This window comes from Pipistrellus hanaki (assembly GCF_964339955.1).
Source record: "Pipistrellus hanaki genome assembly, chromosome: 1".
In the NCBI taxonomy this organism is placed as follows: Eukaryota; Metazoa; Chordata; class Mammalia; order Chiroptera; family Vespertilionidae; genus Pipistrellus; species Pipistrellus hanaki.
The window spans coordinates 203,818,522-203,831,858 of record NC_140503.1 but is presented as its reverse complement, the minus strand read 5'-3'; the positions used below and the strand labels follow the sequence as shown (position 1 = coordinate 203,831,858).

At 45.1% G+C, this 13,337-nt stretch overlaps 1 protein-coding gene across 1 annotated transcript in view; it reads right to left on the bottom strand.

The window, feature by feature from the left end:
- PROM1 (prominin 1) overlaps window positions 1–13,337 on the bottom strand; it is an 89,172-nt gene that overhangs the window by 48,679 nt on the left and 27,156 nt on the right. The window contains exons 3-4 of the mRNA XM_084896826.1: window positions 6,856–6,911; window positions 244–449 (exon numbers count right to left, since the gene is read on the bottom strand). Of these exons, the coding sequence (XP_084752952.1) occupies window positions 244–449; window positions 6,856–6,911 (262 nt within the window). The remainder of the gene's footprint in view (window positions 1–243; window positions 450–6,855; window positions 6,912–13,337) is intronic.

The window sequence follows — 13,337 nt, the reverse complement described above, 5'->3', positions numbered from 1 at the left end:
TCAAAGTGAAGACACACGGAAGGGCTGGCTGAGCACGTAGGTTAGGACAGCCTGATGACAAGGCCAAACTTCTGGTCACAGTGCCATCTTTCTAAGCCATCCTGCACCAACGTTTTGTTCTCTCTCTTCTGTTTTTGGAAGGTTTTGTTGTTTCATTTTAAACTTATAGGCTTAACAGGTAAAACACGAGACAGTCCTCCTCCCCCCAAAACGCAGGCGGCTGCTGCCCGAGATTCTACTCGCCTCATAAGCAGACAGAGGACCAGGAGGGAGAGGGCGTAGTACTTCCTCATGAAGGCCTCGTTCCGCTTCTGGCGCTGGTGCATTTCTCCGCCGCACTTGTGGTTGCAGCGGCACAGGCCGAAGCACAGCCCGACCAGCGGCATGAGGATGGCAAAGAGCAGTCCCAGGAGGGTGCAGAGAAGAATCCCGAGCTCATAATGGATGACCTGCAAGTCAAGCAAAAGAATCAGCAGGTGCCGCAACCCAGAGCCAGGGGAACATCCCCGTGAACACGGTTCATTTTCTCTAACCTGTCTGACACCCTGAGCACACATCCCCACTGTGAAGCTCCTCTTGAAACAGAGGAAGCAGAGATTTGAGTGACGGGAACACCAGGTCAGCCGTTACTATCCTCTTCCAACTCCCGAGAAAATGTCCAAATGCAGGGTCAAGTTGCAAATGGCTTTATTTCAACCCCAGACATATTGTTTTTAAATGGTGTTACCACTGTTGGCAGAAGTGCTTGCATAATGAAGACAGATAGGGTGTTTTTCGACCAGAAAAAAAAAATAGGACCAGTGGACGTTATCAAGGATTCAAAGCCATTTGGATTGAATCAATTAATGTCAAGTTTATGGTCAGTTACAAAAGAATCTGGACTACGCTGAAATTTAGAAAACAGGCTCAGACTCTCTGAGCCAGATGTGGCCACTCGGTCTCCTCACCCACACACTGGGAATAACCTACCTTGTCTGGTCATTGTGACCACCGTGGTTAATGTAGGAATAGCAATAAGGCATGGGTGGACACCTACTAAGTGACTCTCACGCAGAGCCGGTGAGACTGGGCATGGCTGCCTGGGTCTCAGACATTTACTAGGTGCCTGGATGCTTAGCAACTGGCACAACTTGTAGATACAAGCACGTGACCAAACTATGTTTTCATAATTGCTCCTGACTTTATTCTAGAAGAAATAACAATGTGTGCAACTACATGACGAAACTTCATCTCATTCCAGCTTGCATGCAGTTATGTTTCCACAAAACAAGACATGTTTAAGAAAGGCAGAAAACGACAGGTTGGCAGTTTGCAACTCAGGGGCCCGCTAGCCACTTAGCAATAGAGTCTAGAGCCGAGCTGAGCCAAGGGAAACAAAGCGTAAGTGTTGGTCCCAGGAGCCAATGCAATGTTTTTAGAGAGAATGCTGAGCTTGGAGTCAGAAGAGGGGCCTTCAGTCCCGGCAGGGGCTTCTGGTTCCCTCAACTGGAAAGCGATACAGGAGCACCGACTTCATAAGCACAGTGTGAGGGACACACAGTGAAATGGTTCGATGGGAAAACAACTAGCCAACTGCCCACCCTGCAGCAAATACTCAATTCCTATTGGTTAACTCTGGGGCCAAATGCTTAAGAGTATTAAGTCAGGGGCACAGGGCACTTGAATATTATCTATTTAGACATTACGGTGAGGATGCTAAGAGGAAAAAAGTGGCGGAATTTTGCCACATCCATCAGTACATGGTCTTGCTTAAACTAAGGCCAATGGACAGGGAGAGTCTGCGTTGGCTCCCTTGAGGATTTACATAATTGGCCAATGGAGAAAGCAGCCCTGAGCACCCTGAACTCTTATACATTTTGCTATGTTTCTCAACAAATATTCTAAATTATTTACTTTTTTTTCCCCCCCAAGGAATTTAGAATCCTTTCTGAGTCTTAAGAAACAGTGAACCCAAACCCAGGAGAGAAAGTGTATTGAGATGTTTTAAATATCCTCTCCTTAGCTCCAAGAAATAGCTTTCCTCTGTGAGGTCAGTCAGCATAGGGACAGATGTCATTTCATGGGCCTCCATGACATTCTGAAACACCAGGATCTCAAGGTGCTCTGCCTTGAAGGGAAGATGGGGATTTGCCAAGATGGGTCATCTTTCTCCCCTGAACTACTACAACTGAGGGACGAGGAAAGACGATGGCGGAGACCACAGTGAAACCACAGATCTAAAGACCATCACGATGGACATGACAGGGAAGGACAGAAAGTTCTGGAGAAAGCATTACGTTGATCCAGCTGACTGGTTTTAGACAGAGCAATAGGGACAAGCAGATGAGGACTTTACCTGCAGAGTCAACACCACGCTTTCTGGCTGTGGAGGCCACAGCAGAGGAGTTGGTGGGAGGCGAGGCAGCGTGCACCAAGAAAACAGAAACAGTGGCATGAGAGGTCAGCTGCAGAGGAAGTCAGTGAGAGACAGACCAACACAAGGTGGACAGAGAAACCGCGAGTGCTTGTGAGAGGCAGAGGGCTTTGGGTAGAATCAAGTTCTGGAGCTTGGATTTGAATCACCTTTGGTTTTCTGCGAAGGTTTTGCATCGGTACGCTGATCAAGTATGAACATGGGACTGGGAAGGAAAGGTGCAAATGCTTAACTTACTCCCCATGTGGCCTTCATGAAATAGGAAGCGGTAGCTGCCTAGAATCCTGGAGCCAAAGGCAACACCTCCAGAAGCGTCCTTTCTAAAATGAAACCCGATGGTGTCATTGCCTCGCCTAATAGCATTCCGTGGGTCTCACCGTGTTTAATTCAGACTTCTTAATGTGGCCCAACAGAATTCCCCCTGGCTTCATGGCCCAGTTCGTCCTGACCCCTGCAGTCTCCGGAAAGCACCTGCTCTCTCCCCTTCCTCACTCTGGCCTCCCTCATATGGCCTCCTTGTCCAGGACATTGTTTCCATTACCCTCTACCTCCCACCCGCCATGAAACTCAGCATCCTTAGTTGTATGTTCCTCCTCGTCTTGAGAGACTGGGACTGCGGCCCATCCCTCCTCCATTCTGCCTTGGAGCCTGTACTTGGCCTTTCACAGCACGCATCCCTCTTGGGGAGTCTGGCTGTACGCTCTGGGCCTTGGAGAACAATGAGGGTCACACCTGCCATCCTCTCCCCAGCGCCCAGCCCGGGACCTGCCATACAGTAGTTGCCTATTCAGAATCAGCTAAATGATGAGCTGAGGGACTAGGAGCCGCTGCCTAAGACCAACGATTTCTAAACAGTGGCCCAGAGACAGTGACTGGTCAGCCGTGAGGAAAGACCAACACTCAAGGAAGTCGAAAAATAAAGGTAATGAGTTTCCCATAAGGCAAAATTCGCTCAGTTTATGACTATTCTTTTTCTTTTTTCTTTTTTATTTCTTCTTTTTTTTTTTTTTTTTTTTTTTGGTGGGTGGGGGAGAGGAGAAATGTGTATAAAGGGAAACAGAAGTTATTATGGTTGACTTAATAAATGTCCTTACATGGCAAAATGAAATTAGGTGGCTCTGGGTCATTCCCCAGATTACTTTTTTTGAAACTGCCAGGTCCAAGAAGTCCAAGTATAGGAACTATGGTTTTAGATGGCAGCTTTCCACAGATGGGAGAGAAGAATGTGATATTATTAACTTCAAAATGGGATATCCAAAATGTTGGCGTGGGCAGTTCAGATACCTTTGCCTCCAGGGTCACATGGGGCATGCTGAGTGACCATAGCCCCGCTTCCTGGGTAGGGGGCCCCCTAGGCTTGATTCCTCCCAAACTCACTATCACGGGCACCCCACAGTGCACGTTAACCACTGCCTTCAGGCTCCTCCCCCTGAAGAGGGTGTGAGGGGATTCCAGAAAGAGCAGGAACCTTTAAAACGGGCCTGTTCATGGCTGTGAATAGGAAACCAGCTCTTGGCTCCCACACTGGCTGCAGACAGGGCAGCACAGCCTATGTTTCACTCCCTCCCTCTCGCCCCCTACATCAGTGTGTCTGTCATGTCTGATGGGGTGGGTACCAGCCAAGCCCTCCAGGGAGCTGGGTGCCTTTCCACCTTCTCCCTGCCCGTGCTGGCTGTCATGCATGTATAAGGGTATTATTGTGGCGATGCCGTGGTTTGCAGATCAGCTCTGCCACCTCGTGTCTGTTTCCTATTTTATATGGTCACTGCAAAGGCAACCTGAGAAGCAGTGAGGAGCAACCCGTTTTCTGCATCATTCTGTTCTAAGTACTATTTAGTGCATGGTCAGTGGGTTAGTTCATGTGCAGCGCTTAGACCAGAGCCTGCCAGTACAATGCTCAATCAGTAACAGTAAGAAGCAGTCACCAATGCACATCAGCATCGCTCTCATGCCCGAGCTCCAGTGAGCCTCAGGTGATGATCCAGTCAAGGGCTTTCTTGCACCGCCGTCTATCCATTCTTGCACTGCCTTCTGGGACCCCTAGAACAGTGGTCGGCAAACTGCGGCTCGAGAGCCACATGCGGCTCTTTGGCCCCTTGAGTGTGGCTCTTCCACAAAATACCATGGCCTGGGTGAGTCTATTTTAAAGAAGTGGCATTAGAAGAAGTTTAAGTTTAAAAAATTTAGCTCTCAAAAGGAATTTCAATCGTTGTCCTGTTGATATTTGGCTCTGTTGACTAATGAGTTTGCCGACAACGGCCCTAGAAGACGCTTTCCTTATTTGGAAAGGAGAGCATGCTCTTATAGGCAGCGCATCATCATGCTCTTAAGTTGCTCCTAAAAAGGACACAGGTTTGAACAGAACAGGTCTCTCATACCCAGATTTTTTTCAATAAATATGCAAAGCATTATAATATTTTTTTTTCTTCCTTATGACTTTTTAATAACACTTTTTCCAGCTTTTTTTATTGTAAGAACACAGTAGCAATACATATAACATACAGAATATGAGTTACTCAATTGCTTGTTATCGGCAAGGCCAACAGTGGACGATGGGGAATAGAATGAAGATACAAATAGTTGAACTGTGAAATGATTGAACTCAAGTAGGTTGAGGAAGCGATGCTATTTTTATAAGTAGGCTGGGAACTTAAACATTTGAACTTTCAAGCCTGTGCCAATGTCTAGATATACAGTAGAACCTCGTTTTTCAAACTTAATTTGTTCCAGAAGGCTGTTTGAGAAGCGATTTGTTCAAAAATAGAATCATTTTTCCCCCCATTAGAAATAATGTAAACTGAATTAATCTGTTCCAGACCCTCAAATGATTTTGTTTCAACCTTTCTTATACATGTCTAATGTACTATCTACCGTATTTTTCGGACCATAAGACGCACTTTTTTCCCCCCAGAAGTGGAAAAAGTCCCTGCGTCTTATGGTCCAAATATAGCCTACACATATACTGTAAAAAAAAAGTTGTTTTACTTGCCCGGCTCTGTGTGGTCTCTGTGTGCTTGCCCGGCTCTAAAATGGTTCTAAATGCTGCTGTTTACTTTACAGGGTTGATTACATGTGTTTATGACTGTGATGTTGGGTTTTAATGCACATAAAATATTTTAGGACACTGTTTGTTTCAGAATCTTTTTTTCTTCATTTCCCTTCTCTAAAAACTGGTGCGTCTTATGGTCCGGTACGTCTTATGGTCCGAAAAATACGGTAACTTATAAACACTTCTTTTCTTAAATTTATGGAACCACCCTACTAACCTTAAAGAAATTTTTCACTTATCACTGCCTGTGAAATGCTATCACCAGTTAACTGCTTTTCCTTTATCCAAATCAACAACTGTTTTTCTATCTATTCAATCACCTTTGGTTGCTTTTCCGTGAGCACTTTCACACCCTTAGCCACATTAGCACTCTTGGTGGCCTCCTTATGTTTTAAAATTGTGCTAATGGCCAGCAACAAAAGCATTCTCTCTTTGCTTGTGGGCAAGAAGTTTTTGGTCATGCTGAGTTATTAGCATGAAAGGGTTGTCAGGTTGAAAACTGAAGTGTTAGTCCACAACCAAGACTTTTTTTTCCTGTGAACAACTTGGTTGAGAACCCAACTGTTCGAGATGGGAGACATTCAAGAAAGGAGGTTAGACTGTACATCAAATCTCTAGTTACCCCCTGAAGGGCTAAGGTGAGAATGTCTACATATCCAGACCACCTGACATCCAGCATCCAGACCATCAGGTCATGGAGATCGGTAACCACAGACTAACCTGGAGGCCAGGGACATGGTTAGTCATCTCAAGAACGTGACTACTATAACAACTCTGTCCATGGCTCTCTCCTTTGGAACACTTCTGGGTTTTGCTAGCTGTGTTCAGTCTGCAGACTCTAAGGCCCATGAATACATCTTTGACATTTATTTCTAGCAAAACTCCAGGCTCGTGTGCGCGCTCGCTCTCTCTCTCTCTCTCTCTCTCTCTCTCTCTCTCTCTCTCTCTCTCTCTTTTGTTTTTTTGTTTTGTTTTGTTTTGTTTTGTTTTTTTTAGTTTGTTCAGCAGCTATTGGCAATTAAGGATTTAGGGAATCAAAAGCTATATCCGAATTTTGACTACATGGGGGTTGGTGCCCCAATTGCCACATTGCTCAAGGGACTTCTCCTCCCTTAGCTAAGGAAGTAGCATAGTACTGCCTTTAAGGAAATGTTAGTTTTTAAATAACATACAATTTGAAAGGTGAAGGTTTCTTTCAATGCTCCTTTTGTCATTTTTTTTGCTGTAGTTCAAAGGAGATTGATAAGGTGCTCCAATATTCCACAGAAATTCTTTATCAAAAAAGGTTTCTCAATTCACAGATTACATAACCAGTTGCTTAAAGTTTTACTTTTTAAGTCAGTCAAAATTTGTTCACACTAATTTTCATAACAAATATATCAATAAAAATTACCTTCCCATAATCCATTGACAGTTCAAACTTCTCTTGTACTAGTTTTCTTATAATATCTGGCGGAGGGGGAGGGGGGAAGGGAAAGACACAGAACAGTAGCAAGATTAATTTTTCAATAAAAGTATAAAATGTATATTTAGAGAATAAAAATCTACATATATTTACAAATTATTATACCTCTCTATATTACTGTAGTCTTAGAATTTTATTCCTATTTTGTAATACAGGTAAATAATTGAGCTGATGGGGCTCTTAACTATAGCAAAAACTAAAGGGCAAATACTACTTGGCTTACTACTTTGCCAGTGGCAGAATAGAAGGCTGCTATTTTTAAGAGTTTTCAGCTTCTTGCCGGACCGGTTTGGCTCAGCGGATAGAGCATCCGTCTGCGGACTGAAAGGTCCCGGGTTCAATTCCAGTCAAGGGCATGTACCTTGGTTGCAGGCACATCCCCAGTAGGGGGTGTGCAAGAGGCAGCTGATTGATGATTCTCTCTCATCAATGTTCCTAACTCTCTATCCTTCTCTCTTCCTCTCTGTGAAAAATCAATAAAATATATTTTTTTTAAAAAAAGAGTTTTCAGCTTCTTACAATACACCTTAATATTTATCAGCAAAACCACAAATACTTTATTAAAAGTCACTGATAAAATGTTACAGATTCTTCATTGTTTGGAACCACAAATGCAATTTCTTTTTTAATAATTTCACATAAATAGTATTTTACAAATGAAAGGATACTTATCAGAAACCTAACCCAAGAGTTCCAAATCACATGAGATGTCCTTCCCATCTCATCTCCAAACACTGTGTGGGACCCCGGAAATTTCAGCTATGCAAAACTGGACTTTTCCATGTGTGTTCATTCTGGGCATTTTCAAATTCTCACATAGGTTAAGAGCCACTTCTTCTAGTTCTCCAATCTGGTAATAATATGCACGTGACTCCTGCTGGTGTGACTCAGTGGTTAGAGTGCCAGCCTGTACACAGAAGGGTCACAGGTTTGATTCCAGGTCAAGGAAATGTACCTTAGTTGCAGGTTCCATCCCTACCCCTCTTATGCCCCCACCCCCGCCAACTGGGCAAGTGCAAGCATCAATTGATGTGTCTTCTCTCCTCTTTCTCTCTCTCCCCCTTGTACCCTACTTTTCACTCTTTCTGAAAATCAATGGGAAATATATCTCACTAAGTCAAACAAATTTGGAACTATCTGGTTATTTGGATAATTTGACCTAGTTTACCTTTTATCAAGAAAAATGTTTAAGGAGCCAACTCATTGCATAAAACTGTTTTAATCTGATTGAGTCAGCCCAGTAGGTGTGATCAGTTCTGATAGCTGAGAGGCTAGTTGAAAAAGAAAAGGCAGGGAATCATGCCTTAGATGTTTTATTTTAACTTAAGGCATAACAATCAATACGCATACCTGTTAGCCCATCATTTGAAGAGAAGCCGGGGTCCTTTTTTGAGTATGAGCTCTCTGGCTAGAATGGAGGTGAATTAAAATGGCATCTATGGTAAAAGAAAGCTCACTTCTTTAAAGGCCGACTTGGGCCAACCACCCCATCTCCAATTCACAAGCTGAAGGTTGATGAAAATGGTGCCATCCGCTGACAAAGTCACACCACCTACACACAGCATCGGTATTTCAGAGAAAGCTCTGGGTGATCATGGAGCTTCCCTCAAGGTACAATGGGACCTGGCTTATCTGATTCTTCAGTGATAGGAATGGGGAGAGGGATAGGCTTTTCTCTAACTAAACACTCCTCCTTACCCTAATCTCCAAACATTGGGATCATTGTGTAAAGAAACAGAACCAGTAAGAGACAGAAATGGAGACAAGTATAGAGCTACAGATAAGCTGGAGCTAGAGACACATACAGAAAGCTTTATTTTAAGGAGCTGTGGGGGATGAAACCTTTAGGGCAGGCTGGCTGGCAACTCAGGCAGGAGTTGATGCTACAGTCTTGAGGCTGAATTTCCTCTTCTCCCAGAAATCTCAGTTTCTTCTCTTAAGGCCTTCAGCTGATTGGATGATGCCCACTCAGTATAAAAAGCTACATCCTTCACTTAAAGTCAACTAATCAGAGGTGTCAACCACATCTACAAAATACTTCCACAGCAACACCTGGATTTGAGTTTCATTAACTCGTTGGGAACTACAGTCTGGCCAGGTGATCTCACCAGCGCTCCACCAAGGCTGGCATTGTTCCCCGCAGAACAGGGATGCCCAGTGTGCTGGAGCAGAGCGCACCTGAGCACCCAAGCCAGTACCTATGGCCAGGCAGACTCACCACCATCAAGGTCCACTCCTGACCATCCAACCCCTCGCCAATCAGAGGGCCACATTTGGGGGCCAATTGGTGCAACAGCAGGACCTTACACAGTCTCTGAGGACAACTAATCTTGAGTGGTGGCCCTTAATCACCCCCCAAAACTGGCTTATGCTATGCTTGCTGAGTTAAAAGGGAAGCAATTGATGGCTTTGGGACAGATTTCCAGCGGGGAAATGGCAGAACTACACTAACTTGCCACTTGTAAGGTTTGGTGGCTCTTCCAGCAGCCCCATTTCGTGAAGAGTGCTCTCTGTCCTAGCCTTGGGATGAACACCCTCTGCCTGCTCCTCAGCTCACTTTCTCCTGTGGCTAATGCGGTGAGGCTGAGCGTGAAGAAGTGATTCCGGGGACCCAATATGATGCGACTGCCTTGGGTCCTAGAGTCCACCGAACCCTTGGGCAGCCTCTTTCCTGCAGGCCTGGCTGGCGAGCCTGTCTGAATCTATGCTAGAGGGACACGCACTTTGCACCTGCTCCCCACGCAGGCACCATCCTGCACTCTCAGTTTCACGGAGCCCTTCATCCTGCAGTTCGAACTCTCTGTCAACATGACTGAACTCTGTGGTTTGGTTTTCAATAAAGGGAGATGGATGCTTCAGACCTTTAGAAGCCACACCAAGTTTGTTAGCCCTTGTCAAAAGTATCCCCATGCCTCCAAGTGTCTCATCAAGTATTCCTCCATTTGAGATGCAACCAGGCACCTTGTCGTGCTTTATTCCTCGGTGACAGCTGTCAACACGTGGCTGTGCGAGCCCCGTCCCTAGAGGACTGATGCATGTGCATGGGCTTGTCCCAGAATTAACCACAGCGCTGACTCTCTCTTAGAGAAAAATACTTGGGGGGGGGGGGGGGAACCAACAAAAAACAAACAAACAAACAAACAAAAAACAAAAACGCTGCTAGGGAAGCTATTCTAGTGAAAACATCTGGGACCAATTTAGTCCTCATAGCTTTCTCAGACACATGTCCACACCAATATACCAATGCACCAACCGTGAGCTGGGATTTCATTTTACTTTTACAGCAGGCAACCAAACCTGTTGCTGGCAAGACTTCCCTTCAGAGTCTTTCAATGGGAACAGGTGCTCCCTTAGCCGCACAGGTAAGGCGACTTCTGGGGTCTCCTGGGGCTTGGAATTCTTGACACTGCGCGCCCCATGAGGGCTCAGGGCCCAAGAACGCTTTTAGGGTTGGGAACAGGCAGGGCAGCCTTGCCACCAGTGACAAATCCAGGGAGGGGCAGGGAACACGGCCAAAACATCCACGGATTCCCGTGGTGTTTGGTTTCCTCCCCTAAGTCATTCTTGGAAAGTGTTACTGTTTCTATGGAAAATTCGCCTGGAGGATCTGAAAAGAATGTGGCTTGAATCACATTAATGCTTGGTCTGTCCCAGGTCCACGTGATCTCACACACACTCCTGTGAGAATGGGGATAGGCTGAATTCCATTCTCAGCTGCTGACTGTCAGCTACTGACTGTCACCACCCCAACAGGGAACAGAAGTGGGGACTAGGAACAGAGTGAAGGGGAACCTCTTCTTCTGGGTATTCTTTGAGCTTACTTTTAGTTTTTAAAAGAATAAAGTTTTGTAAACAAAGAACTTTTACTGACATACTTCTCTATGCCCCCCGCCCCCACCCAATAAAAGAACAAAAAGAAGACATAGTTCTAACACTATCAAGTTACAAATTCCACTGCCTATAAGTATTCATCAGATTTTATATCATGTGTAGGATATGTGACCTGGAGCCATGTTTAGACTATTTCAGTTTTTAGTATTTGTTGTTTAAAAAGAAAGAAAAGAAAAAAAAAGAAAAAACTGGGGGAAAAAGACCGAAATCTGCAAAAATTTAGATGCTACCCAATAAGTAATCATCAGAAAAGAAATAATGAAGTATTCAATATCTGGAAGAAACTCAGTTTTTCCCCAAGAAGTGTTTGGTTCAGACAAAATATACCCCTCTAGTGTTTTGTTAATGCCCCAGACCAGCTTCCAGTGGCCCTGTGTCCATCCCTCCCACTTGGCCAGCTGAGCTCTGCTCTCTCCCAGTCTCTCCTGTTTGTCTCCAAATCGCTTTCTGCTGGTTGTACTGGTTGATGCAATTATACAATTTACATAAGGATTATAAAAACAGATAAAGCATGACTACCCAAAGCAAAAGTTGTTGTTTATATAAATTCCACTTTTAATGTTTTTAAAACTCAGTAAAGAGGCGGTGTTTTTAAAAGCTAAAAAGAGTTGCTGGAATTGCCCAGCCTGTATGGCTCAGTGGTTGAGCATCGACCTATGAACCAGAGATCACAGTTCGATTCCCGGTCAGGGCACATGCCTGGGTTGCGGGCTCGATCCCCAATGTGGGGTGTGCAGGAGGCAGTTGATCAATAATTCTCTCTCATCACTGGTGTTTCTATCTCTCTCTCCCTCTCCCTTCCTTTCTGAAATCAATAAAAATATTAAAAAAAAAAAAAAAAAAACTTGTTGGACTCAACTCTTTGTTTGGGAGGAGAGGTAATGGGGAAGAGGGGGGAAAACTCGAAAAGCTCAGGAAGAAAACAAGGAAAAACTAGGGGGGTGGGAGGAATCAGCCTGAGTTCACAGCACAAAGCCCTGCTACATGAATAAGATGCAAACCGGAAACCATGAAAGTTGTGTTGCTGGGGAAATCCTACCCGGAGACTTACACTAACCAACACTGAATTAGGAGGTTAAGATTCTGCAAAACAACGTTGCTCCCACCAGCAAGGAGAACTGTCCAGATAACAAGAGACATTGTCGCTTTTCCTGGGCCACCCAGGAGCTGAGGCTGTGAAGCAGCTAATTCCAGAGAGTGCCAAGCAGGAAAGAAGAAATCACCAAAAATGTTCACAAGCTCTTAAAGGCCAACTGTGGGCTGACATGTCCACGTGGAAGGTTCTGGAAGGCCCAGAAACAACGATTTTGCATTTGCTTGCAAGCCTCCACTGGGTGCTCATAAGAGACGCTGGGGCATGGCAGATGCCTGGGAAAAGTCCCTGCGTGGTCAGGATATGAAGGGGGTCCTGAGCTGCAATTGAGAAAAGGCATGAAGCCTGCGTCTGGGTAATTCTTGCTGGTGGGAGGAATGTTGTTTTGCAAAATTTTACTTTCTAACTTTCCCCCTGGATATTCTCAGTTGAAGCAAAAGCCCCAAAGCCACTGAAGCAATGAATCTATGTGCCCCATAGACAAGGCAAAACTCTATTGCTTCTAAGGTGGGGGTACATGCAAAAGCCGTCTGTGGGGAGAAGTTGGAAACCCTCCTGCCTGTAGTACACAGGGAAAGACCCACAGCTGCTGGGGAAGCAAAACCCCTCTGTGCCTGGGGAGGGAAAACAGAGGCCGGAGTGCCACCACTGTGATCAGGGCAGAAAACTCTCTCCTCCCCAAGACAACACAGACTCCAGACAAGAGTTTGGCCTCATGCATACCTCCTTTGGTGCCCTTACCACCACCTACCAATCAAATTGGTATACCTGGCTATTTCCCTTCATAGGACTATTAACATTCCCATTCCTCCTCCTCGTTTTTGGCCCATATATTTTGTGTCATTTTTCATCTTTGCTTCAGGACCACTTTTGAGTCTTCACCAACCAGTCCCTTGGGGAAATCATGATCCTGTAACCCCTTGCTCCAACCATAAGGAATCTATACAGTATTCCGGTCCACTAAAATCAAAGCCCATTCCCCTATGATCTCGACGTCCCCCCTCAGCAGGAAGTAACGACGACTTCCGTCCCTATTCCATAAAATAAAAATACTGGAATGTTAGGTTTGATCAAATAATGGAATCAATACCCCTCCCCTGGGAACTGACTTTTAGGCCATTTCCCAACCTACATTCCCTTTCGCTTAGGTCACATTTCACTTGCTAAGGCCACATTCCACTTGATAAAATCATTATCTTCCCCCTCTGGACCCTCGCAGAGAGTTCCCCACTGGGAAACCCCACCTAGAGTCCTTTAAAACCTCTGGCTCCCACCCCTGGGTGCTGGCACCATTTTGGGACTCAGCCCATCTTGTCTCCAGATGACCTAACAAATTTGTAATCCCTTACCACTTTGGGCCTCGTGATAAAACTTGCATGTCCTAAACAAGACATTCCTCCTTTGGTGACTCTACCACCACCGACCA